The sequence below is a fragment of the Balaenoptera physalus genome, assembly GCF_965194825.1.
Source record: "Balaenoptera physalus genome assembly, chromosome: 2".
Lineage (NCBI taxonomy): Eukaryota > Metazoa > Chordata > Mammalia > Artiodactyla > Balaenopteridae > Balaenoptera > Balaenoptera physalus.
Genome location: NC_138883.1, coordinates 34,545,983 through 34,572,067, shown reverse-complemented (window position 1 = coordinate 34,572,067; position 26,085 = coordinate 34,545,983). Strand labels below are relative to the sequence as shown.

Below are 26,085 nucleotides of genomic sequence, written 5' to 3'. Positions count from 1 at the left end.
AACACTCAACAGCCGCTCCTCCTTCCTAATAGAAGTTGGAGTGAATCATGATTGGTTCCCACTCCTGCCAATGACTGGTTCAGAAATGGACCTATGACACAACTCTAGCCAATGAGATGTGAGGGGAAGTCGGCTGGAGAGGTTTCTGGAAAACTAAGTCCATCTCAAAAAAGAGATCTAAGGAAGAGACGGCCCCTTCATCCTGAGGTTTTGATGCCTGAAAACCAACTACGTGGCCTCTGCCAAACCATGTGGAAAGCTAGGCTGAGGACAGGTAGAGTACATCAAGGGCGGAAGAGCAGTAAGATGAAAAAAGTAAAATCAACAGAGCCTCTTAAGCCCTCTAGAGCCCTCCTTCGTCCTGACTTCTTGTTTTGTTAAATAATAAAGATCTTACTATTTAGGGCTCTTTTAGTTGTTTTGGGTTGTGACTGACTCATGTGTTAAGGCTGACTGACTAGATGAAATGACTGATGTGTTAAGGGCCCCAAAAATGGCATTTACTTCTTTGATTCTAAGACACATCTACAACCTTTTAACATTTCTGAAGTTGAAATGTGTTTTTCTATCAAGGTATGTTTCTTTCATGTGGCACTGTTTTCCCTTTTTTTTCCAAAAAGCTATTTAGAAGGATGACACAGGAAAAAAATCATCGATGATCTAGAATCAAGAGATTCACTAATTTACAACTGTCATTCCTTGAGCGTAGGAAGTGTTTTATTAATTTTTGTTACTGACAAGATACCCTCTTTGACCTAACTCTAGTCAAGCTCTTCTAAGTGCTGGACCTTGGTGTCCATTCTTGTTGGGCCTGCATTGTCCAACAAGTTGTAGCAAGAGTCTTGCTAAGTGAGTTTAAAGAAGACCCTCACCCTTGGTATCCAATCACCGTGGCCTGCCTTCAGCCAGAATCCTGTCAAATCAATTTACCCAGAATCCCCCTTTACCCCTGATGTTTCCTTTTAGTAATTTTCCATCCACTGACCCCTGACCCTGCTCCTTAGCTATAAATTTCCACTGGTCCCTGCTATATTTAGAATTGAGCCCAATTCAATACTTAAGTCTCTTTTCTCCCATTGCAATAGTTTCTGAATAAAATCTGTGTTTACTGCTTTAACTACTGACCAGCTCTAGTTTTCCTTGAAGGTACCTTTCGACTTCTTTCTACATAACACATGGTTAACTGTTAGATCAGGAGTCTGAAAACTATTTGGGCCTGTGATATGTGTTTGTCTGGTCCACTTTGAGCTAAGAATGTTTTTCACATTTTTTAAAGGGTTGATAAAAAGAGAGAAAAAGAAACAGAAGAATCTGAGACAGAGACCTGAAAGCCTAAAATATTTACTATTCGACCTTTTAAAGAAAAAGCTTGCTGACCTCTGTGCTAGGAAATTATTTGTTGATTAACAAATGAAGGTTGGAGAAATCTATGTGCTGGGTCTCTGATGACCCAGAAATATCTACTTTGAGCTAATTAAATGTCTAGTATCTAGTACAGTGTCTTGTACATAGTGTGAACTGAATAAGCATTATGGAAGAATAGAGATAAAATTCAGTTCTGGCCCTTACAGATTTATTAGAGGCAAGATTAACATATATAAAATACTTTTGGAGAATACTATGATTCTGACGAGAAGTGACTAAGACAGGATTAAAAGAGAGAGAGAGAAAGCCAGAAAGAGAGACATTAAAGCACACAGGAATATCCTGTGAAGACTTCCAAGGAAGCAGGATTTAACTGGTGCAGAGGAGGTGGTGGTTATTGACAAATATACTTAGCTGAGAAAAGGAAGGGGGAAGGACATTCCAGGTTGGAATAAGTAAGGTAAAAACCTAGAATTCTAATAGAACTGTGAATTCAAAAACTGGGAGGAAAGAAGGGATGAAGAACAGTATATACTTAGGGGATTTGATCCGTATCAGCTTTTCTATAAAGTAATCCCTGCCCAAAACTTCATTACCCCTGCATTTGTTTTTTTTTTAAACCCAAATTGGGACTTGAACCCACGGTATGTATGTATGTATGTATGATTTATTTATGTATGTATGTATGTATTTATGGCTGTGTTGGGTCTTCGTTTCTGTGCGAGGGCTTTCTCTAGTTGCGGCAAGTGGGGGCCACTCTTCATCGCGGTGCGCGGGCCTCTCACTATCGCGGCCTCTCTTGTTGCGGAGCACAGGCTCCAGACGCGCAGGCTCAGTAATTGTGGCTCACGGGCCTAGTTGCTCCGCGGCATGTGGGATCTTCCCAGACCAGGGCTCGAACCCGTGTCCCCTGCATTGGCAGGCAGATTCTCAGCCACTGCGCCACCAGGGAAGCCCCCCCCCCCCCGCATTTTTTATACTTCATTTTTCTTTCTGAAATTCTAACAGTTCAATATTCGTTTTGGGTTGAAGTTTAGCCACATGTTTTAATGAATTCCTTCATCAGATTTCTTCTCATCCTAGCTGAGATTCAGTAATTAGTAGTTTTGAACAGGAGGAAAGATAAGAAATTTCGGTACACAGAGCCCTTAAGAAGTGTTGCAGTGGAGTTTAAAGGAAGATAAAGTTACCGAGCCCTGGACATGTGCTCAGAGTAAGTGGAATATACCAGGATGAGAGAGGTGAGTACAAAAGGGAGCTGGCGTAAATACAAACTTCTATTTAAAAATTTTGCCTAAGCAAGCCCCCCGCAATGAGGAGACATCATAGTATAGTGGGAAAAAAATGGTTTCAGAGTCAGACAAGCCCTGGGTTTGAAGCCCCGGTATACCATTTACTAGCTTTATCACTTCGGATTCTGAGTCTTGGTTTTCTTCTAAGGTTGAAATGAGGCATTCAGTAAAGCAGTTGGCACTCAGTGGGCATTTAATAAATACCTGTTCCCTCCTCCTCACATGACTACCTGACCAGAGCTCAGGCTAGTATTGATATTCAACTATTTTATATATTAAATCTTTCTGGGGGGAGGAGGAAGGACTGTCTTGGCAACTGAACCATTTTGATTGACTTATGAACAAACTTTTAGATACAATTTGGTACAAATTAGGGCATATATTTTGCATATATCTATACTACTAAATTACCATGCTCTGAAATATGCTCTGATGGCAAAAAAAGCAAATGGATGCAGTATTGAAAACAGTACCCAAATCACAGAAATAGCCTTGCTGTATTTCAGCTCTGGTCAGACCACTCCTGAAATAATATAGTCCACTCAAGACACTAAATATGAAACTAAATTCATCCTGAAAAGGGCAATTAGGATGATTCCTTTTATTTTAGGGCTGTCACAATGCTACTACATAAGACCCTCACAATGCTGTGAAGTTGGTGTGCCAGATATTAATTCCATTTTAGAGATGTGAAAACTGAGGCTCAGAAAATAGGAATGAGTCTGGAAATTGAGCACAGAAACCACCCCTCTCCGTAATTTCACAATTCTTTAGAAAATACTTGAAGTTGGGGAAGGGATTGGGGGGGGGTGGTTTAGATTGCCTTGAAAAAGAGAGATTGGGAAGAACTATCAAACAATTAACTTGCACACAATTCTTGTGATTTATGGAGGCAAAGACAGTTTCTAGAAGATTGTAAAAGGTATTGTTAGCAGTGATTCCTCTGAGGGTGAAAGTTATGGATGAGGACGATATACTTAGTTCTCTGAACTCTTGGAACTGAATTACTATGAGCATGTACTACAGAGAGCACATGGAAGTTAAAGTTTTAGGCTGTCCTGCAAGGACTAGATGTATGCTGGGTGGAACCACGGAGCAGAGCAGCGACCCAGGAGGGGGATAAAGTACAGGAGCACAAACGTCACTAAACGTAAGGAAGAGAGCTGTCCAGCAGCGAAATGGCGTCCCCAGAACCAGCGAGTTTCCGCCCTCCAGGCCCTACGACCGCAGGAAGGTCCGGCGAGAGGTCTGGCTCGACCCTAAGGCCCCAATGACCCTTCCAAACCCGAGCCCCCAACTCCGAACGCGGGAAGGGGCCGGCCGGCCTTACCTCGCAGAGGGTGAAGAGTCCGTAGGCCGCTAGCCACACGGTGCAGGTGACAGCGGTGAGCGAGCGCAAGGTGATCCGAGGGCAGCTGAGGCAGAACTCCAGGCAGGAAGGGGAGTAGCAGCGGCGCTGCAGGGCCAGGCGACCGCCACAAATATCTGAGAAGCTCTGCTCGTCCTCCATGGCCGCCTCGCCCACACCAGGCCGGTCCGCGCCGCTCTAGCGCGCCCTCCAGCGTCCTCTCGCCGGCTCTGGGGTTGGCCCCGCCCCGCCCCAGGCTGCGCGCAGCCGCAGTTTCGCGCCGACAGCCGCCAAGGCTCTCGGGGTTTTCCACGCCCGGACATCCAGAAATTCGTGGCGGGAGGGGCCAACGTCTGAGCGGACAGATTAAAACCGCTATTAACGTGCTTCGCCCGACAAACTGAGTTTTATTTCCAGGCCAGAGTACGCCCCAAGGAGGCAGTCCGCTGGTATTCGTTCATTTCACTCATTCATTCATTCATTCCTTCATTCCGGTGCCAGGTAGTTTTAAGTGCTGAAGGTACACAGGTGAACAGTATTGACAAGGTCCCTGCCTTCAAGCAGCTTCCTTCCTATTCAGAGAAGCAATATGGAAATAATTTCAGAGAGTGCTGTTGGCAATAATATGGCCTGCAGGGGCTGCTTGGGGACTTTCAATGGGCAAGTAAGGAAAGTCTCTGGGGAAAGACATCAGAGCTCCAAGGATAAGGAGCCAAGACTGGTCTCTGGATGCTCTGGAGGAGGAAATTGCCAGGAAGGAGGACCAGGAAAGACAAAGCCCCCGAGGCTGGAAAAAGGTTGGCTTATTGGAGGAATCAAAAGGTCAGAGAGGCTGACGCATGGGGAATGCAGTTGGAAGTTGGGGAGGTAGGTAGGGGCCAGATCCAGGAGGGTCTTGTAGGGCCCGTAGGGAGTTTGGATTTCACTGCCTCGTTTTCTCTCCCAGACCACTGTGCGGAGCACTGAGAAGGCAGACAAGTCCTGGCTGGAGGGTTAGCAAGAGGGGAAGATGCAGAAGGTATGGATAATAAAATTACTAAACTCATGACTAATAGTGACCCGTGGGTTCCCCCTTTTTTTTTTACTTGGGATGTGGCCCAAGAGTGCCTGTGTGGCCCGTTAAAAGAGTTATGTTGCTTCAGCCCTGAGGCAGCATCGTGTATTAAAGAATTTGTGTATAAAGATAAATGGCATAAAGGCCTCACCAATTTTGTGTCCCGATGAAAGTCAGGTTTAGTTTCTCCATCTTCATCCAGGATTTTGTTTTCCTTTTTTACTTTTCCTAAAGGATTTTCTTCAAGCATTGTTTTGTTTTTCCAATTTTATTTTTATACCCTGAATCTTACCAAGCAATACACCCCTTTTTGTTTTTGTAAATATCATGCAAAAGTGATGTTTGCTTATTGTGGAAAATTTGAAAAATACAGAAAAGAAGAAAATTTTTAAACCACCTGTATTTCCACTACTCCGGGATAAACAGCGTCGATGTTTTGGGGAAACCACCAGGCCTGGAGTTCTTAACTTGCACTTCACAGATAAAATCAGAATTTCATCTTTAGTTTCATTAACTTATAATTGAAATTTAACATTTCTTTTGATTATGAATTAGGCAACAAACCAATTAGTATTAGCAATACTTGTGATTTTTGTCACAGACAGAAACCACAGATATCTTTATCTCACAATAATTATCTCAAAATGTCATTTCCACTCATCACTACTTCAAAATTGCAGTAATTATTCGACCAACTACTAGATCTTCTTATTTAATGTGTCAATAGAGACACCTATTACCGTAAGACATTTTTTAAATATTTTGATAACAGTATTTTAATTCAGTTGGTTTTCTTTGAAATCCTATGTATTTTATTCATTTAAAAACATTATTGTGATAAGGGGTCCATTAGGTTTACCAGACTTACAGAGGATCTGTGGCACCAAAAAAAGTTAAGAACCTCTGCAGGCTCAGAAGTTTCACAACTCTAGAGTCATAGAAAGAAAAAAAGACACCTAAATATATTTAAAGTACTTAATTTTTTGAATATTAAATTATTGTATTAAATACCACATTCTAGGGATAAATAGTGTGGTAATATAATTCTGAAGTCTTTATAATCACTTTGCTCTGTCAGATCACAGTGTCATCGTAACTCGATTATGCAGTTTGGCATCCCAGTAGAAATTGAAATCTATGTATTTGCTATTTACTTAGATGCCACCTGGGATATGAAGCAAAAAGTTCTCATGCCCATGACCCTGTAAACACAGCAAGGAGTGATTCTTTCATCTCTCAATGTTGGACTTCAAAGTATTCACAAGCCTCAAAAATTCAGTGGAATGTAACAGCAAGGAAGGGCAGGCTGATGAAAAGAACTTAGACTTAGCAATTGGCAAGTTTCTCCGAGGAGGTTTAATATCTTTTTGCAGGGTCATTAAAGGAGTCTCACAGCTAATTCCCTCATGAATTCAGTTGTGGAGAAGCAGAGAAAGGAAGCATGAGAAACATGTACTCTGTATTTGTCAAGGCAGGCTAACTGCTACTAAAAAAATGTCAGTGGCATAACACAATAAATGTTTGTTTATTGTCTGTCTACAGTTCCACTTAGGTGCTTGTGGTCAGATGACCCATCATTTCTGCCAAGTGGTGATTCAGAGACCCAGGCTCCTTCCATTTAGTGGCTTCACAATCCCTTGGGGCCTCCTCAGGGTCCCCTCCATTGGATCCTCTACATCTGGCTAACAGATGAGGGGCAAGCATGGAGGATCATGCATGGGAGGGTTTTAAGGCCAAGTCTTCAACCCACATTCCATTGGCCAGAACTCATAAACATGGCTGTACCTAACTTCAAAGGAGGCCAGGAAACATGGTCTATCAGTATGCCCAGTGGGGAAAGAAAAATGATTTGGTGAACAACTGGGCATACACTTTCCAAAGAGTTGTGACTACAGAACTAGGAAATATATTTGAATGCATTGAGCATTGTGGTGGCAATATACAGGATTAATCTGACCTACTTTTGATAAAATGGGTACTTATTTCAACTGTTGAAGTTTTTCTTGGAAACTGAGTGTCTATGAATAGTAAGAAAAAAAATCTAGCCAAAGAATTCAGTTAACTTTTTATTTTTATGGCCCATGCTGGATTCTTAAAACCCTTCTATAGAGCTTTCTTTTAGTACTTACCTACACTTATAGATTGAGTAGTTTTTCTAAAAATACTGTCTTATACTATAGTTTTTATTCTATTTACTTTTTTTATGATATAGCATTAGTGATTATTGCTACTGTGTTAACTGAGAGTAGGTCTTCTTAATTTAGGACCACTTACTTGTAAAAGTAAAGGCCCATCTAAGTGAAAAGAAATTCCAAATAAATAGGGTTTTAAAAAGATAAATATTGCCAATTATACTTCAGTTTTTAAAAAGCCAACAAAAAGAACTTAAAAAGCGTGTTGCAAGTTTTTGAAACTGATCAAGAAATAATTTACTTTGCATAAAAAAGGTAAATATTACACATTTCATCTTGTTTAGAGTTCCGTTTTGGCTTATCTGTGTAGTGTGGATATACCTCTTTATGTAGCTTTTTTTTTTTTTTTTTTTAATGTAGCTTTTTTAGTGGTTGCTCTAGGTATTACATTATATATATGAAACTGTTTTAAAAAAAAACTCAGTCTTCTCCTGTGTTTCTCCTTTATTCTCACCCTGCTACCACACTTATAACACGTCTGACACCAAATGTTGGTGGGGGCGGTGGGGGGGGGGTGCGGGTCACACACCAAGGACAATTATTCTCTGTGACACCAGCTCAGTATCCTACAATTTAACTCAATTCTGACACGGTCTACCTGGAGACAGTGTCAGATCCCACAAGTTAAGGGCTCAGTTCCATGAGACTGCTCCCCTCTTGGCTACAAATCAGAGGTTCCCATGACCTCTTCTCCCTTGGATTCAATTATTTGCTAGAACAGCTCACAAAACTCAGGGAAACACGTTTACCAGTTTATTATCTAAAAAAGGATATGATAAATGATACAGATGAATAGCCAGATGAAGAGATATAGAGGGCAAGGTCTGGGAGGGTCCTGAGTGCAGGAGTTTCTGTCCCCGTAGAGTAGGCATGCATCAACCTCCCGGTATGGGGAGGATTCACCAATCCGGACACTCTCCCAGCGCCGTACTTTTGGAATTTTTATAGAGGCTTCATCATGTAGGCATGATAAATCATTATGTCCATTTCCAGCCACTCTTCCCTCTCTGGAGAATGGGATGGTGGGGGTAGGAGGTGAAAATCCCAAGCTTCTAATCATGTCTTGGTCTTTCTGGTGATCAGCCGCCATCCAGGATCCCACCAAGAGTCACCTCATTAGAACAGAAGACACTGCTGTCAACCAGGAAATCCCAAAGTGTTTAGGAACTTTGTCTCAGGAACCAAGTCAAAGACCAAATATTAGAACAAAAGATGCTCTTCGTGCTCTTATCACTTAGGAAATTACAAGGATTTTAGGAGCTCTGTGAAAGGAACCAGGGGCAGAGACCAATATATAAATATATAAATATATAAATATATAAATATATATATATATATATATATATATATATATATATATATATATATATATATTTGTTTTTCTATTACCTCACAACCACTATCACAGTCTACTGGTATCAACATTTTACCAGTTCAAGTGAAGTGTAGAAAGCATTCCTCCCTCTACTCGTCCATATTTATATAATTGTCTTAATATTTCCTCTACATTCATTAAGACCCACATCAGACAGTAGCATAATTTTCACTTCAACCATCAAATGTAACTTAGAAAACTTAAGAGGAGAAAGAAAGTCTATTGTGTTTACTCATATTTTTGTTCTTTCCATTGTTCTTCCTTCTTGATGTTCTAAGATTCCTTCTTTCAGCATTTTCTTTTTGCTCAGAGAACTTCCTTTACCCATTCTTTTAAGGTAGGTCTGCTGGTGACAAATTCTCTTAGATTTCCTTCATCTGAAAATTTCTTGATTTCCCCTTCATTCCTGGAGAATGTTTTCACTGGATATACAATTCTGGGTTGACAGTTTTCTTTCAGTACTTGGAAAATTGTGCCACTTCCTTGTGGCCTCCATGGTTTCTAATGGGAAATCTCTGTCACGTGAGTTATTTTTCCCCTTTAAATAAGGTATTGTTTCTCCACCACTGCTTTCAGGATTTTTTGTCTTTAGTTTTCAGAAGTTTGACTAAGATATATCTTAGCACGAATTTCTTTGGGTTAATCGTATTTTGCATTTACTCATCTTCTTGCATATGTAAGTTTATGTCTTGCCAAATTTGGGAAACTTTCAGCCATTATTTCTTCACCTTTTTTTTTTTTTAATCCAGCCTCACCTTCTTTCTCCTCTCTTTCTGATCAAATGACACGATTATTAGATTTTTTTGTTATAGTCCCAAGGTCCCTAAAGCTCTGTTCATTTTTTTTTCCAGTCTGTTTTCTCTCTGTTGGTCATATTGGGTGACTTCTATCTTCAAGTTCACTGATTCTTTCCTGTGTCTTTCCATTTTGTTGTTGAGCCCACACATTGAGTTTTTAATTTTAGTTATTATATTTTTCAGTTCTAAAATTTCCATGTGGTGATTCTTGATATCTTCTATTCTTTACTGAGACCCAATTTTTTCAACTGTTTTAAATGTGTTTGTAATTGCTTGTTGAAGCATTTTTATTATGGCTACTTAAAATCCTGGTCAGATAATTCCAACAACTATGTCGTCTTGGTATTGGCATCTGTTGATTGTCTATTGTCTTTCAAGTGGAGATTTTTCTGATGAATGACTTTAGATAGAAACCTGAGCACTTTTAATATTATGAGATTTTGTATCTTATTTAACTCTTCTGTTATAGCAGGTCTCCACTTGAGATGGGCTGGGATCTGGGACCTGGGACCCTTTACTGGAGTGCTCGAACCTGGACAAATGTCCCCTCAAGCAACAGAATACAAAGAAACTATAAGGGACTAAAAATAGCTGCATGCATGGGCAGTTGGGGCAATTATGAACAATAAGATACAGAAAAAACTCAAACCAGCTGCCACTTCTAAGGTTCCAGGAGCAAAAGCTGGGTACTGTTTATGATCCCTGCACACAGCACCACCAAGAGTGTGGGCAGACCACCTAATCTACACCTCCTGCCCAACCCACGTACCTGCCCGTTCTTACCCCTTTTAAGGACCCAAGCAGCTCCTCTTGTGGAGCAAGCATGGGCACCTGACTCTTGTTTTCACTCCCTCCTGCTGCAGCATGAGCCCCAATAAAGCCTTGCCTGGAATTCTTATCTGGTCTCTTCTCAATATCTATTGATTAAAGAGTCCAGCGGCCCAGGTTGGTAACACACTGATGCTGCTCGAGCAGAGGAAGAGGGGCACCACCACATTACTAGGTAGGGGCAGAGTCCAAGTTCCCCACTTGGCCTCCATTGACACCTGGTGGGGAGGCGTTCCTTGTAACTTCTGGGTGGCTGTGGAAGTCCAGGCTTCCCAGATGTTCTCCACTGACACCACAGGGTGGCACTAGGGGAAGCTATTACCACTCAGCCTTCTCTGATGTCGCCCCAGCAGCAGGGTGGGGCTCCTCTTTACAGCCTGGTGAAGGTGAAAGTCTAGATTACCCACCTTGGCCTGTGGCACGGATGATGATGGGGCTGCAGTTTTTTCTGTAGTGTTTAGCTGGAGTAAAGTAGTTATTGTCTAAAAGTTTTCTGTGTTGCTAGGCTGCTCTTTATTTTGTCTTTTGGCTAAAGAGAGCAGGTTTCTGTAGGGCATTTCTTCAATTCCCTACAGAGGTTTCTGTAGGCCATCTTCTCCAGCATGCAGTCTGGGACATATGAGGGAAAAAGAAAACCCAGGGAACTCACCACTGTGTCCTTCTAGGGTCCCTAGCCCAGTCAGCCTGCTTCTCTCCATCTTTCAGAGTCTTCTTTTGTTTGTTTCATATAAAATGTCCAAGGATTTTAGCTGTTCTTAGGGAAAGGTATGTCTACCCTGTGGACAAAGAATGTCACCTGCCATTTCAGTAAACAAAGGATGTTGAGGCCATCAAGACATCAGTCACTGGGCTTCCCTGGTGGCGCAGTGGTTAAGAATCCACCTGCCAACACCGGGGACACAGGTTTGAGCCCTGGTCCGGGAAGATCCCACATGCCATGGAGCAACTAAGTCCGTGAGCCACAACTACTGAGCCTGCATGCCACAACTACTGAAGCCCTCACGCCTAGAGCCCATGCTCTGCAACAAGACAAACCACCGCAATGAGAAGCCCATGCACCACAACGAAGAGTAGCCCCCGCTCGCCACAACTGGAGGAAGCCCACGTGCAGCAATGAAGACTTAATGCAGCCAAAAATAAATTAAATAAATTAATTTTTTAAAAAAAGACATCAGTCACTGCAGCTATGCCCCCAGTGGTGCACAGAGGGGAATTCAGGATGGTGAAAAACTAGGGTACTGGCCCTAGGTAGTTAAGGTGCATATCAAAGGAATAATTTCATTAAGCCCAGACTCTTGCATCTTCCCATACATAGAAAAGTGCTAAATTCATTAACTTGAGATGCCTGGTGTTTCCTTAATTAGCAGTAATCTTTTTGTGTTCCGACTACTTTGGTTTTTTTGTTTTTGTTTGTTTGTTTGTTGCAAAAACTCCTATATATCCTGGCTCCTCCCTCACCTCTTTGGAGCAGTCCCTCAGAGCTTCTGAGACGCTGTCTCTCAGGCTGAAGTCTTTAGTAAGCCAGCAAATAAAACATAATTCTCAACTTTTGGGTTGTGCATTTTTTTTCAGTAGACAACCCCATCTTTCAGAAGCACAGTTTTCCTTATCTGTCCATATAAAACAATTTTTTATTGAGGTGTTATCATCCATGCAGTAAAATATAGTCTATGCCTTACTTTTTCATATTCTTAAATGGTGTCTTTTGATGAACAGAGGTTTTAATTGTAATGAAGTCTAAGTTAGCAGTATTTTCCTTTATGGTTAGTGCTGTTTTATGTTTTGTTTAAGAAACTTTGCCTGCCTCAAGTTCATGAAAATATTCCTTTTTTTTCCCTAGAAGCTTTATTGTTTTACCTTTCATATTTATGCCTATGATCCATTTTTAATTACTTTCTGTTTAATATGAGATAAGGGTCAAGGCTCTTTTTTTTTCCCCTGCAACATTTGTCAAAAAGAACATCTTTTCTCCACTGATGGCAGTGGTGCCTTTTTTGTAAATTAGGTGACTACATCTGCATCAGTCTGTTTCCAGACTCTGTTATGTTCTGTTGTTCTCTTTTGTCTTTCCTTGTGCCAACATCAACCTGTCTTTATAGTAGGTTTTGATTTCTCATAGTGTTAAGTCTTCCAGCTTTGATATTTTACTTCAAGACTGTGTTGGCTGTTCCAGGTTCTTTGTATTTTCACCAGAAATCCTGCGTGGGTTGCATTGAGTCTGTCAATCAATTTAGGGAGAATTGACTTTTTTTTTTTAAACTGAGGTATAGTCGATTTACAATATGTAAGTTTCAGGTGTACAACTTAGTGATTCACAGTGTTTCAAGATTATACTCCATTTATAGTTATTATAAAGTATTGCCTATATTCCCTGTGCTGTACAACATATCCTTGTAGCTTATTTATTTTTAACATCTTATTTATGTTGTCTTCTAGCCCATGACCTGGTATATGTCTCCATTTATTTAGGTCTTCTCTAGTTTCTCTCAGCAATCTTCTTGTGCATCTTTCATTACACTTATTTCTAGGTATTTGGTGTTTTTTTGATACTCTTATAAATAATATATATTTTAAAAAATTTATTACCTGTCCATTTTTAATAAGATATGTTTATTATTTTCCCAACGTCAAACTGAAATTTTATGAAAGAAAATACACCCATAATCGTGTCACCTAAACGAATCTTCATTTCCCAAGCATTTGAGTCCTTTTGTTTTAATGTTTTTAATTGTTGAAAAGATGATGCAATACAGAAAATTTGTGGGGACTTCCCTGGTGGTCCAGTGGTTAAGAATCTGCCTTCCAATGCAGGGGACGCAGGTTTGATCCCTTGTCAGGGAACTAAGATCCCACTTGCCGTGGGGCAACTAAGCCTGTGAGCCACAACTACTGAGCCTGTACGCTCTGGAGCCCATGCACCACAACTAGAGAGCCTGTGTGCTGCAACAACTGAGCCTGTGTGCTCTGGAGCCCATGCGTCAAAACTAGAGAAGCCTGCGTGCCACAACGAAGAGCCTACGTGCTGCAATGAAAGATCCCCCATGCTGCACCGAAGATCCCACGTGCCGCAACTAAGACCCAATGCAGCCAAATAAATAAATAAATATTTTTTAAAAAAGAAAAGAAAATGTGAATGAGAAAAAAATTACACAAATTCTAAAGACCTTTCAGTTTTACATATTACTTTTCCATCATTCTTTTAGTTTCTGCACTTTTAAAAATTATTGTAGTGATAGTATATACACCATTTTGTAATGTTAAAATATAAACTGAGGCATTTAAAAAATGTTGAGTTTATTTGAGAAAAAATCAATTCAAATTGGGCAGCACCAAGCCAGAAGTGGGTAAGAGCTCTCATTCCACTGACAGGAGCTAGGGGAAAGACTTTTATAGAGAAAAGGTGGAAGCAAAGCAAGGAAATCATCTGATTAGCATAAGGTTGCAGTATTTGGAAAGCCTGATTGGCCGTTTGTGATTGGTTGCCCTTAAGTTTAGATTTCTTAACTTTGAGGCATTTATAGGTTTTGGTTTGCTTATGTAGGCAGAGAAGGTATTAGAATCACCTCAGTGTAATTAATTTAACAATAATTAAAAATTAATGTTTTGGCAGACATTTTCCATATTTCTATAGATTTTATAAATACATTTGAAATGGCTACATAGTGTATATGTATAACTGATTCACTTTGTTATACAGCAGAAACTAACACACCATTGTAAAGCAATTATACTCCAATAAAGATGTTAAAAAAAAAAGAAAAATAAAATAAAATAGCTACATAGTGTTCCAGCCTGTTAATCTACCATAATTTACTTCATATCACCCTCTTGTTTTCCTACCCAGTGAAAATGGCTAGTAACTATTTCATATAAGGAAGAATGACAGTGGAAAAAATAGACAACTAGAGAAGAAAGGAAAAATAGACACGTAGAAATAGAAGGAAACCTAAAGAAACAGATATAGCACAGAAAGCAGAGGGTTTTCTTCTCGGAGTCATATCCCCATCTTGTGCCATTTAAGGATAGTAAAGCTTAATGTTTTCAATTTAAATCAACAAACCACCTGGCTTTTTTGTGGGAGGTTTCTCTGCCCTTGAAATATGAAGAGACTTTATATCCCTGTACACTAAAGTTTTTCTTAATGGAATAAACCAAACGTGGGAAAGTTTAGTTAAAATGATGGATCTAGTTTGACGGACATAGGCTTGAGAAACAGGTTCAGTTAGATCATTATATTCTCAGCTCAGTTTCAAGTGATGGGTAGCAACAACTTCTTTAAGTGATTTTGATGAAGCCACACTGTGTAGCCTAGGAAATAAGTTACCTTCATGTGAATATGATTCTGCAGATTTAAAATGAAAAGTTAAAGAAGGCTGGTTAAAGAAAGCCTTACCATTCAAAGTGTGGTAGGTAGACCAGCAGCATGGACATCACCTAGGAGCTTGTGAGAAATGCAGATTCTTGGGTCTCACAGCAGACCTACTGAGCTTAACAAGATTCTCAGGTGATTTGCTTGCACATTAAAGTCTGAGAAGCACTGAAAGATCTAACTCTTCATACTGCATTCTCTACCCTGACTGCATATTAGAGCCACCTGGGGAGGTTTTAAAACTGTTGCCTGGGTCCATCCCTGATAAATAATGGGTGGTAGGGGAGGGAGGATATGGTCTTGAGCGTTTCTTAAAAAGGTCCCTAGGTTCTTTTTAACAGCTGCCAGGGTTGAAAACTGTTGGAAGGAAATCTTTTCCTCTGTCATTTTAGGTTCAAATGAGTGGGGGCTTGCGAATTAACTGACAATAAATTAACAGGAAAAAGGAAGTTGCTCAGTGATGAGTAACTCGCTGAATAGCCAGAGTAAAGCTATATACACCAGCTTAACAAAAGGAGAGGGGGTTAGGGCTTCATGCTTCAAAGTATGGAAAGTTGTGTTGGGCTTTTTGACGCTAATAGGCAGCTGGTTCCCTTTTTGGTGTTAAAAGTCAGTTATTTCCCAATCAGGAAAATCCCTCAGTGGGGTGGGCTGGTGGGAGTCAATGGCAGCTGTATTTTCAGGAGGCTCTGCTTGAGTTTCTTTTTTTTTTTTTTTTAATGTTCTTTTTATGGCTGATAATCAGATATTATTAGTTTAAAGTAATTTTCATACTACCTTGGTGGGCTATTCATCCTTTCAGAACTATTACTCTAGTACCACTATTCTATTACTCTAGTACCACCATGCTCCTCCTCACCCAGGCTTAAAATCTCTCCTGTTTCCCTCCCTAATCTGTAGCTAAGTACCATCTATTCCAGTTGCACAGTACTTTTAACATCTGTCCCTCATCTCCCTGACTGCACTAGTTAAACGAAGTTCTCCCCCATACATACTCTCTACCACATTACCTTATTTTTCACACATATTTCATCTATCATGCATATCAGTACCTACAATTCTCTGTCTCAAGGAGAGCTTGGATTCTAACACTGTACCCCCAGATCCTAAAACACTATCTGACAAATAGTGGGCGCCCAAATATTTATTGACTCTCTCCTTCCACTTCCATCACTCAAGTTCATGCCTCTTAGCTGAAATCACTATTCTCACCATTCCCCAGACACCCTACAGATTCCTCCTGGAAAATCCTTAAGGCTCGGCTTGAACGCCAATTCCATGAAATCTTCCCTGTCCCATATAAGAGTGGTAATTCCATCCTCAGAACTTTCAGAGCATAAAGAGACATGACTTCTTTTAAAAGACACTTACGATAAACAAGGTCCTCCTGGATAGCACAGGGAACTGTATTCAATATCTTGTAATAACCTATAATGGAAAAGAATATGAAAAAGAATACATATATATAACTGAATCACTTTGCTGTACACCAGAAACTAACACAATATTGTAAATTAATTATACTTCAATTTTAAAAGACACATGTCATTTAATATCTATTTATTCAATACAAATTTATTGAACACCCCTCATGTAGCAGGCACTGTGTTAAATGATAGTAAGGCACTATTCAGGCTCTCAACAAGCTGCTCTCCAGGAGAAAGAGATAATCCTCTAAATAGGCAATTATAAGTCAGAGGATTAAGTGAACCATGGGAGGGGTAATTAATACCCTTGATCTGACTTGGTTTTGGATTCTGCTTTTGACCACTTACTCTGTGACCTTGAGCAAATGACTTAGCCTTACCAGGTCTTGGTTACCACATTGTAAATGGAGATAATACCAGTGCCTACCTCACTGCCTTGTGATGAGAATTTAATTAACACTTGCAAAGTGTTGAGCAGGTATCTAGTATACAGTAATCATTTAGTAATGTTAGCAAGTACTATTATGACTAACTCAGCTTTGGAGGGTCTGGAGAGGCTTCTCTGAAGAAGTGACTTCAAAATGAAAACCTGAAGAATGAGAAGAAATTAAGTAAGGGAAGGGAGGGAGGGAGAAGGACATAAGGTCCCCAATAGAAAGAACAGTGAAGTGCAAAGGGCTCGAAGCTCGTTTTCAGTTTGGAACCTGAACAAAGGACAAAGTGTTCTGATGTCTTAGGCAGCCCCAGCCTCTGCTGGCACTAAAAGAGATTTCACACCTAAATTTCATTTGGGGGCTTCCCTGGTGGTGCAATGGTTAAGAATCCAACTGCTAATGCAGGGGACATGGGTTCGAGCCCTGGTCCGGGAAGATCCCACATGCTGCGGAGCAACTAAGCCCGTGCACCACAACTACTGAGCCTTTGCTCTAGAGCCTGAGAGCCACAACTACTGAAGCCCACGTGCCTAGAGCCCATGCTCCACAAGAAGAGAAGCCACCGCAATGAGAAGCCCATGCACCGCAATGAAGAGTTGCCCCTGCTCACCACAGCTAGAGAAAGCCCGCGCGCAGCAACGAAGACCCAATGCAGCCAAAAATAAATAAATAAATAAATATTTTTTTAAAAAAAATTTCATTTGGCCCTTGATGGCAGCCATTGGTCTGCTTTCACTTCTCCATCACTGATCAGGGCCCCAGATAAAAACCCCTCTGTGTTGTGGTGGTGGTGGTAGGGGTAGGCGGAGTGATGAGTATGTGAGGGGCTCAGGCACCTGCCTCCACACAGGGCTGCTGGTTGGGCAGGCAATGAAACCAGTCATTTACTCTTATGCCCCCTCCTCTAGTCCCTTCACTCCCGCCTTTCTACTGAACCCAGGAATCCCCATTGCATGGTAAACAGACTCTTAAGTTTTACCCTCCATAGAACTCATCCTTTGCTTCCTTACTTTAACCGTATTCTAGGGTTATTATGTTAATTCTCTCAGCTCCAGGATGGAAACATGAGAAAGAAGGGACCACATTTTCCCAACTCCCTAATGCAGATTCAGGACCATTAACCGTCTGCCTTTGTGTAAAAAAGTCTTCTTCTGAAGTTTATGCTCTTCAACGCTGCCCCTGAGACCTGACCCACCACCTACCAGTCTGACCCAAGTCACCGTGCTTCCTCTGCTCTGTACGTTTGGGCTATACGGGCATTCTTGTTCTTCCTCTGACCCACAAGCAGGTTTCAACTTCAGGGTTTTTGATCTTGCTGTTCCCGTAAGCCTCGAAGGCTCTTTTCCTAGAACTTGTTATGGAAGCTCCTTCTTGTCATTCAGGTCTTTGGCTCAAATGTCAGTTTGGAGAGGCCTTTCTTGACACCCCTCTCTAAAACATCACGTCTTGTCCCATCACCCTGCATAATTTTCTCCATAGCATTTACTGCCATCTGAAATTATGTATCTACTTGACTGTTTTCCCCACTAGAATGTAAGTACTGGGAGTGATGAGATATTATCTGTCTTCATCTTTATCAGCAGCACATAGAACAATGTTTTGCACGTTAAATATTGACAATAAATGAATGAATGAATATCTTAAATTAAGAGGCTCTAAACTTTAGTCGAAAGGTGTGGTCAATGAGCTCAGCCCTTTAGTATGTAAAAGCAGAAGTCCCAAATGAAATCTTTGGGAATGTCCACTTACATATCAGAGCCATAGACTAAGGACCATGAGTAAGGGCTTCATAAGAATCTGGAAGGTTTGTTTATTATTTACCAAGCTCCTGCTATGTGCCAAGCACTGTACTCAGGAAAGGACCAAACGATGAACAGAAAAAGTCATGGTTCCTGCCTTTGAGAATTTGCAATTTAGTCCTTTCTGGGTTCCCTTGGATTTGCAGTAAACAGTGGTGTGCTGGAAACTGCTTTTAGCCATCTGCAAAACCCTACTGTTAAATTTTCAGGAATTTTGCAAGCCAGTTGTTAAACACTGCCATCATTAAAAGTCAAATTATATAAACTTACAAGTAAATTATGTTAAAAACAAAGATAATATACACTCAAAACTTGATGCCTAATTATTTTACTGTATCTTACTATTTTTTATGCTCTTGAGGTTATTTATGTTGATTGTATATGCATGGTGGAAATATTATATAGTGAGCACCTTTTCCCAGCTCCATGTTCAGTGACATCACTATGGTAGCTTGAAATGGTAGCTGTGGGGGAGTATTTACCCCAGGGAACTCGCCCAACACCATAATCAGGTCTTATCTACTCACCACCCTCACCCCCAACACACACTCCCAGCAACCTATCAAGGGATAGAGTATGTGTTGGCAGCCACTGAATTAAAGAGGCAGAATCTCTAGGTCGTCCTATAAAGGAAGAAGAAAAACAGAATCAGCTGGTTTGGACCTGAGGAAGGGTCCTAGAACTATGCTATAATAAGAGTACTACAAGTTTTAAAGTAAATTTCTAAAACTTAATTCATTCTTTTATGTAATTTCAGAATATTATCTTTAATAACTTAAAAAAATAAATTTATTTATTTTAGTTTTGGCTGCGTTGGGTCTTCGTTGCTGCGGGCGGGCTTTCTCTAGTTGCGGTGAGCAGGGGCTACTCTTCTTTGCGGTGCAGGGGCTACTCTTTGCAGTGCGCGGGCTTCTCATTACGGTGACTTCTCTTGTTGCGGAGCACGGGCTTCAGTAGTTGTGGCACGCGGACTCAGTAGCTGTGGCTCGCGGGTTCTAGAGCACAGGCTCAGTAGTTGTGGCGCACGGGCTTAGTTGCTCCGCGACACGTGGGATCTTCCCGGACCAGGGCTCGAACCCGTGTCTCCTGCATTGGCAGGCAGATTCTTAACCGCTGCGCCACCAGGGAAGCACCTAAAAATTTATTTTTGGAAGGACTAACGTCCAGATTCCTGCAAGCCATTCCTGCAAGACACTAGTCATGGATAAGAACTTGGAATCTAGAGTCACATAGCTCTACCAACTAACAAGTTACCTGACTTTGGAAAAGTAAATTATCTTCTCTGATCCTGTAATCTCGTCTTTAAAATAGTCCCTACTTTATGGAATTGTTAGAGGGCTAAAAGTTCTTAGAACTTTAGTTGGTTATTGTTATTAAAATATTATTATTATTAAAACTTTAAGCAGTTACTTTCAGCTCTTTAGCCTCGCTAAAATTTAGTAGTCCAGATATGTTGCTATGTTTGGTTTTTAATAACCAGTGCTCCAGTTATTCAGGTAAAGAATTTAAAACTCCTAGAAGGTACTTTGTAAATCCTAACCTTCCCATCTAAAATAGGTGGCTTACTATTAACGTGCCCGGCCGGGAGAGCTCTAATCTACGTTTGATCTCCTAGCCTTCAACGCCCAAAGGTGGGATAAGCACGTTTCCTGGACCTTGAGCTCTGATACGAAACGGAGCCGAGGGACGCCAGCTTGGTCTCCGCAAGGCACTCACGTGGGGTTGGGCCAAGCCCAGCCCAGCCAGCCGTTCCGTAAAATAGGCATCTGCCCGGCGTGCCTCTGTGTGAAGACAGCCACCATCCGCGAGCCTACGTGTCCGTTCGCTTGTTCCGCTGAGTTCGCGAATTTTGCGGGAGCCGACCGCTTCCCGCCAAGGGACACACCTGTCCGTGACCGCACTCTTATTGGCCGGGCCCGGATCTTGGCCCTGTGGCGTCAGCGGCAGGGGCTTGTCCTTGGCCGGAGAGCCTGGGCCAGAGCCGAGTGACATCAGCGAGGGCGTTCGGGGCACTGAGCGGCAGTGGGCGGGGCTTGCCGGAAGGTGTGCCGGGGGCTGGTTGGGGGCGAGGCGGCGGGGCCTGGGCGGGGCGAGGCGGCGGTGACGTCATGGGTCGGCGCGGTGGGGTGCGGCTCGCGCGCCGGTAGGTAACCACTGCAGGCTGCGGTGCTCACTCCAGGCGGCGAGCCGCACGTAGCAGCCTCTCGCTAGTCTACGTCCTGCGCTGCCCATCATGTCCCTGAGGAGCAGCCTCTCGCTTCTTCTCCGTACGCAAGCGCGCTCAGTCCCGAAGAAGTCCGTCCACTCCGTGGCTGTCATTGGAGCCCCATTTTCACAGGGACAGGTGAGAACTGGGACCTGGCACCTTGGTGCAGGATTCCCGCCCCCTCACCCCAGCCTGGAGAAATCGGGACCGGTGGGAAGAATGGGGAGGTGAGAAGAGGATGGGGAGAAACGAAGAGGGGACGAGGAGGTGGATTCCCGCGATTGGGCACCGGGAGAGCACGTGGGATTTTCCTCGGTAGAAGGAGGGAGGGGATGAGGGCACCCGGTTTGCCACGTGGGCAGGGGGCAGCGGGCTGGTGGGTTTCTTCGGCCTTACCCCCGAGGAGCGAGAAAGTGGTGAGTTCCGCTTGGGGTGATGGAGGAGAGGAAAGGAGGGAGAGGATTTCATGGAGGGGCTGGAAGAGGAGAAACCGACCAGAATCCCCGGTGGAAAATTGAGGGAGGAGAGGTTAAAGAGAGAGACCGAGGATTTAAGGCTCCAGGGTCCATTCTCAGAAAGAGAATTAACTGGAAAGGAAATTGGTGCTTGCCTCTCTAGCGGCGGGAAGACGGAAGGGGCTGTTTTGTTCTCTCTTCAATGAAAGAAACCTGCAGTCGTGGAGAGGTCACTGGTGGAGAAGCCGGAGCTCGGCCCCGGCCTGCGACACGTACACCCAACAGCCAGATTCTGACTTGGCTCAGCCCCTTCCTCTGTCTTGCCTCCACTTGCCCTTCCCACAACGAGGGGCTTGGAAGGTTGATCTGAATCCAGTGATTGTTGTTTCCTCTCCTTCCCTGCAAGTGTTTGAAATGACCAGACCTCAGGTGAAAAGGATAAAAGGAAGGGCTGATGCTGTCACAGGTTTTCAGAGGGATCTGTTGGGAACTAAATATAGCATTGCAGACTTCTGTATTTTTGTGAGCTAAAGTGGTCTTATTTTCTAGTCATCTTCCCTCATATCTAACTGTGTAATTTATCTTACAGAAAAGAAAAGGAGTGGAATATGGTCCCACTGCTGTAAGAGAAGCTGGCTTGATGAAAAGGCTCTCCGATTTGGGTAAGTGGCTGGATTTTAGAAGTCTGAGGGCTGGTAACACGCCAGTTCAGAGTCTTATTCCCTTATATCCAGGAACTGCACAGCGTCAGCTGTGTATCTGGAAAGCGTTTCCCATCCTCCCTTGGATTCCATATGCAGCTTAAGATCTATGGAGGAGTCTTCAGGCAAAGTCTTCTTGCAACAAAGAGCCTGTGTGGAAGGCAAGGAGGCGGAGTGAGGCAGGGCCTGGAACAAGCTGCTAGTGACCGCAAAGCGGTGCTGAGCATGCTGGCTCTCACTCCCACTGTGCAGTCAACCTTTCCCCAAAATTCTAGCTTTCCTAACTCAGTCAGAGGTGCTTATGATTCATCTGTCTACCAGTTTCCTCTCTTCAAGTCATTCATTTCCTCCTTAGGTTTAAGAACTTTCTATTACTGTAAGCAGACCCTTAGGTCCGTTTTCTCCAAACTTCCCTGATTATGAAAATCACTTGGTTTACTTGTGAGAAATAGAGATTCCTAGGCTTCTCAGTGGATGAGTCTGGTTTATTGGCTCTGAGGTAGGACCCAGACACGTGCATTTTCACAAGCACCCCAGGTAATCAAAAGTAACGTTGTAATCTTGATAGTCTTGTAATCTGGATAGTACTCTAAACGTACAGAACCAGAGGTAATTCCAACCCAAAGATAAATGCCATTTATATAGTAAAGGAAAACCTTGTTAGTAACAGGGTACCAAATTCCAACACTATTATGGTAGGAAGGTTCTTATATCTAACCCAAATGTTTCTAGCTGTTTTTCAAGGCCATTTCCTCTATTTTATTAGGGCCATTCACATATCTCTTCTGGAGTATAAAGTGCAAAAGGCATGGCAGTAGGGAACTATAGGTCCTGGAGATACTAATACAGAATCTAGGTGAACTACAAATCCCCTACCCGTGCTTGCTTTGAAACCTCCTCTGCTGATCATTGAGCCCATTCCAGGGGTGGGTTATCTCCCTCTAAAACAGGAATAATTAAGTCACCGTGTGTCTTCCATACACCTCTGGTTACATATGGATGTGGTGTCTTGATTTGAATACTCAAACCTTTTCTGTTAAATAATAAAGAGACCCAACTGAAGAAGGAACTATAATTAATCACTTTAATAATTCTCCAAGTTTACCACCAAAGATGAGAGATAAGACTTACACTTGGGCTTCCCTGGTGGTGCAGTGGTTGAGAATCTGCCTGCCAATGCAGGGGACACGGGTTCGAGCCCTGGTCTGGAAAGATCCCACATGCCGCGGAGCAGCTAGGCCCGTGAGCCACAATTACTGAGCCTGCGCGTCTGGAGCCTGTGCTCTGCAACAAGAGAGGCCGCGATAGTGAGAGGCCCGCGCGCCGCGATGAAGAGTGGCCCCCGCTTGCCACAACTAGAGAAAGCCCTCGCACAGAAACGAAGACCCAACACAGCCATAAATAAATAAACAAATACTTACAAAAAAAAAAAAAAAAAAAAGACTTTCACTTAATGTGTCACAGGTTACCTAATGGGAGGAAGTTGTCCCCCCTCCCCCCGCTTATAAATGAAGATACTATCCCTTTAAATCAGCTGTACACATTCTTTTTAAAAGCATAATTTTACACTGAGGGAAAACAATTTCTGCTAATCACTATTTTTTAATCCCTGGTAATCCTGCAGCTCATCTGATAAACTGAGCCTGGCTTTGCTCAAATTGCCTGCTCATTGTTCTATTCTGTCTTAAGAGACTTCTGACTAGATTCAATTGTAGCCTCTTACGCAGGGGACATTAATAATATCCAGCTGAGGCTGCTGAATGAGGGGGAAGGGAACATTTATAAGCAGCTTCTCTTACTCATGCTTTGTACACCTCCTTTCCTGCCACAGCTCCTGGTATTTTTCCACTCCAACCTGGGGAAGCCATTCTCCCTAAAATTCCACTGCCTCAAATACTTCCTGTGTAAATCTCCAAGCTAAAGCGATGATGAAGCTTCAGTTTATTTGGTCTCCCCTTTAATTTTTTTCAAATTGTTTTAGTTTTACAATTTATATCCTTACCCTGTAGCTGATTGGCAGCCTGGTATCACCAGCAGTCTGAAACAGAATCTCATTGCATATTAATAAGATTGTGGCACTCAGCAGATTTCCAGCATGTGGTTTTGGCTAATCTCCAGAAATATGTTGGAGAAAAATACCAAGAGGAGTTTCAGTTGCTCTATTCTGAAACAGCACCAAATAAGCAGCATGGGTCAAATTTCAAGGGAGAGAAGACCCATGGAAAGGTAGCTCATAAATCCCTTTGTTCCTTGCCTTCTGCTCTGATGTCACAGGCTGCTGCTGTTGCCATGGCATCAGTTATACTTCCTGTTCTCTTGAATGAATATATTTGCCTTTGTCTGGTTTTTTTTTTTTTCCTTTCCCTGGGCTTAGTAAGGACACTCAATGGTTCCTCTCTCAGGTAACCACTTATTTTAGTATATAAAGAGAGCCTGAGAAAAATGAAGAAGTAATTGCTCTGGCAAGGCTTAGGTGCAGTGCCTCTGCTCATGATTCTGGTTAGCTCTTATAGCCGTGGCAATTTTCCCTTTTTTTCTTCAGAAGTAGGATGAGTGTTCTGTGGGTAAGATAGTTATAAACAGTTTGATGTGTCTGTCATTGTAATTATGGTAATTTGACCCAGCTGTGGTACTGAAGCGGTGACAGCCTAAATGAACTGTATTCCCGTGACCAGCCAAGGGTCCTGGAGTTCAGGAAGCCACATGGGAGCTATTCTGGTTCCCCTCAACTAGGCTAGGGACATTTATTCTTCTGCTCCATTTGGTGCTCCATGAGCGAGCAGAGCAGGCAACTCTGGTTGAGACCCAAGAATCTGGTCTGCTTCAGCAAGAACCAATAGAGAGCCTGAGATAGTTTAAACATAGAGGTATGAGAGCTGTTCGTTTGGAATAGATTGATATGTGAGCGCAGGGGTCAGTGTGTGCTTTCAGTGTTTGGTAGAGAACAGCAGCCATCACAAATTTAGTTTTATGATAGTGATGCTTCAGCCTGGCTCCCATCTTACCACCACACTGAAACTACCCTGAGCAAGCTCACTGATTTGTCAGCCTCTATTTTGCTGGACCTCTCTACTGCACAGCTGACCACTTTACTCCTGAAATATTCTGTTAGGACACTACTCTCTCCTGAGCCTCCTCTCCATTGCCTGGTCCTTCCTGGACTCCTTTTTGGGATCCTCGTCTTCTTCCCAGCCCTCAAATGCTCATGTCCCCAGTGTCCCACCAGCTTTGTACTAAGTAGCCTCATCTCACTGCCACAGATGTCTCAAACTCTATAGGTTCGAAACAAAATTCATTATCTTCTCCCTCAAATCTGCTTGTCTTGCTGTCTTCCCATTGTCTGTTTCACACTATCACTCATTATCTAGTTACTCAAGTCAAACTCCAAGACCATCAGAATTCTTTTGTCGTCCCTTTTGTTCCTTACTTCTGATCACAAAGTCTTGTTGACTTCTTTTCCCCCTTCTAAATGATTAGAGTCCTTCCCATAATGGCCCTGCTCTAGTTCTGTCCTTCTCACACACAGATCTAATTTTCCAATAATGACTCTTGTCCCATTTTGCCTGCCTCAGTTCATTCTTTACTGCAACCAGACTGATCTTTTTAAGACTATTTTTCTCCTTTGCTTAGTCTTTCCATGGCTTTTTACATGCATCCATGCTTCTCAGTCTTGTCATTCATATACCATCTTTGCTGACTTGCCATATTTTTTTTTTTGGCGTTTTTCTTTAAATTGGCTTTAAAGCTTTATACTTTTAAAATGTAGCCTGCCCCTACAGTAAACAATGAAATCTCAGGCTTGTGCTAGATGCATTTTTCTAATACATTTTCATTTTAATAGTTTTACATTTTGGTATTTGATCTTCAACCACTGGTCGTATGTGTTCCATGCTTAACAACCAGTAAGACAGATCCTCTATAATTTGGCCCTCTTCTACCTCTTTAGACTTCTCTCCATCCACATTCCACCTCATTTGTGTTGTAACTGGGGTTGTGGGCACTTGACCTAGGCTCCATCAACAGAAACACCCACCCTAAACCTTGTCTTGACATTCTGGAAGAAGGGGCAATAAAGAATTCATTCTGTGATGGGCAGTTGTGGCGGCAGTTCTAGCAGTAGCTCCTGTCCAGTGTCAGTGGGGTCAGCCATGCAAACTGTAGTGCTTCCTTTTCCTAGTAGTGGAGGAGACAGCAGCAGTGGTATCTTCACTGGACCAATCTGCAATGTGACTTTTGGGGCCATTATTTCTGGCAATGTGACCTTTAAACCACATTTTGGTCCTCTTAAGATGATTCTGGGAGTTACCCAAATTGAAAAAACTGCTTTTCTTTAAATTAGCTAGAACGGTTTCTGTTGCTTGCAACTTAAAGATCCTGACTGATAAATCAGTTTACAAATTCCAGTGAGAAATTACCATGTGGATTGGAATATGCAAAGCCCTC

The 26,085-nt window shown here is 42.3% G+C and overlaps 2 protein-coding genes and 1 long non-coding RNA gene across 6 annotated transcripts in view; 1 reads left to right on the top strand and 2 right to left on the bottom strand.

Moving 5' to 3' along the window:
• Positions 1-4,221, bottom strand: part of PIGH (phosphatidylinositol glycan anchor biosynthesis class H) — a 12,228-nt gene extending 8,007 nt beyond the window's left edge. Inside the window, exon 1 of one of the 2 annotated variants that reach the window (XM_082451955.1) lies at positions 3,988-4,221. In XM_082451955.1, coding sequence (XP_082308081.1) covers positions 3,988-4,167 — 180 coding nt within the window. In that variant the 5' untranslated portion in view covers positions 4,168-4,221. The remainder of the gene's footprint in view (positions 1-3,987) is intronic. The other variant, XM_082451954.1, reaches the window with a different exon arrangement.
• A 3,761-nt stretch (positions 4,222-7,982) lies between these two features.
• The window catches only part of LOC309655962, a 37,499-nt gene continuing 19,396 nt past the window's right edge, over positions 7,983-26,085 (bottom strand). The window contains exons 2-3 of one of the 2 annotated variants that reach the window (XR_014261077.1): positions 15,992-16,048; positions 7,983-8,513 (exon numbers count right to left, since the gene is read on the bottom strand). This is a non-coding gene — a long non-coding RNA (uncharacterized lncRNA). Of the gene's footprint in view, positions 8,514-8,631; positions 11,028-14,644; positions 16,049-26,085 lie in introns of those variants that run through there. The other variant, XR_014261078.1, reaches the window with a different exon arrangement.
• The window catches only part of ARG2 (arginase 2), a 28,111-nt gene continuing 22,387 nt past the window's right edge, over positions 20,362-26,085 (top strand). The window contains exons 1-2 of one of the 2 annotated variants that reach the window (XM_082451838.1): positions 20,362-20,624; positions 21,531-21,603. In XM_082451838.1, coding sequence (XP_082307964.1) covers positions 20,514-20,624; positions 21,531-21,603 — 184 coding nt within the window. In that variant the 5' untranslated portion in view covers positions 20,362-20,513. Of the gene's footprint in view, positions 20,625-20,712; positions 20,903-21,530; positions 21,604-26,085 lie in introns of those variants that run through there. The other variant, XM_082451839.1, reaches the window with a different exon arrangement.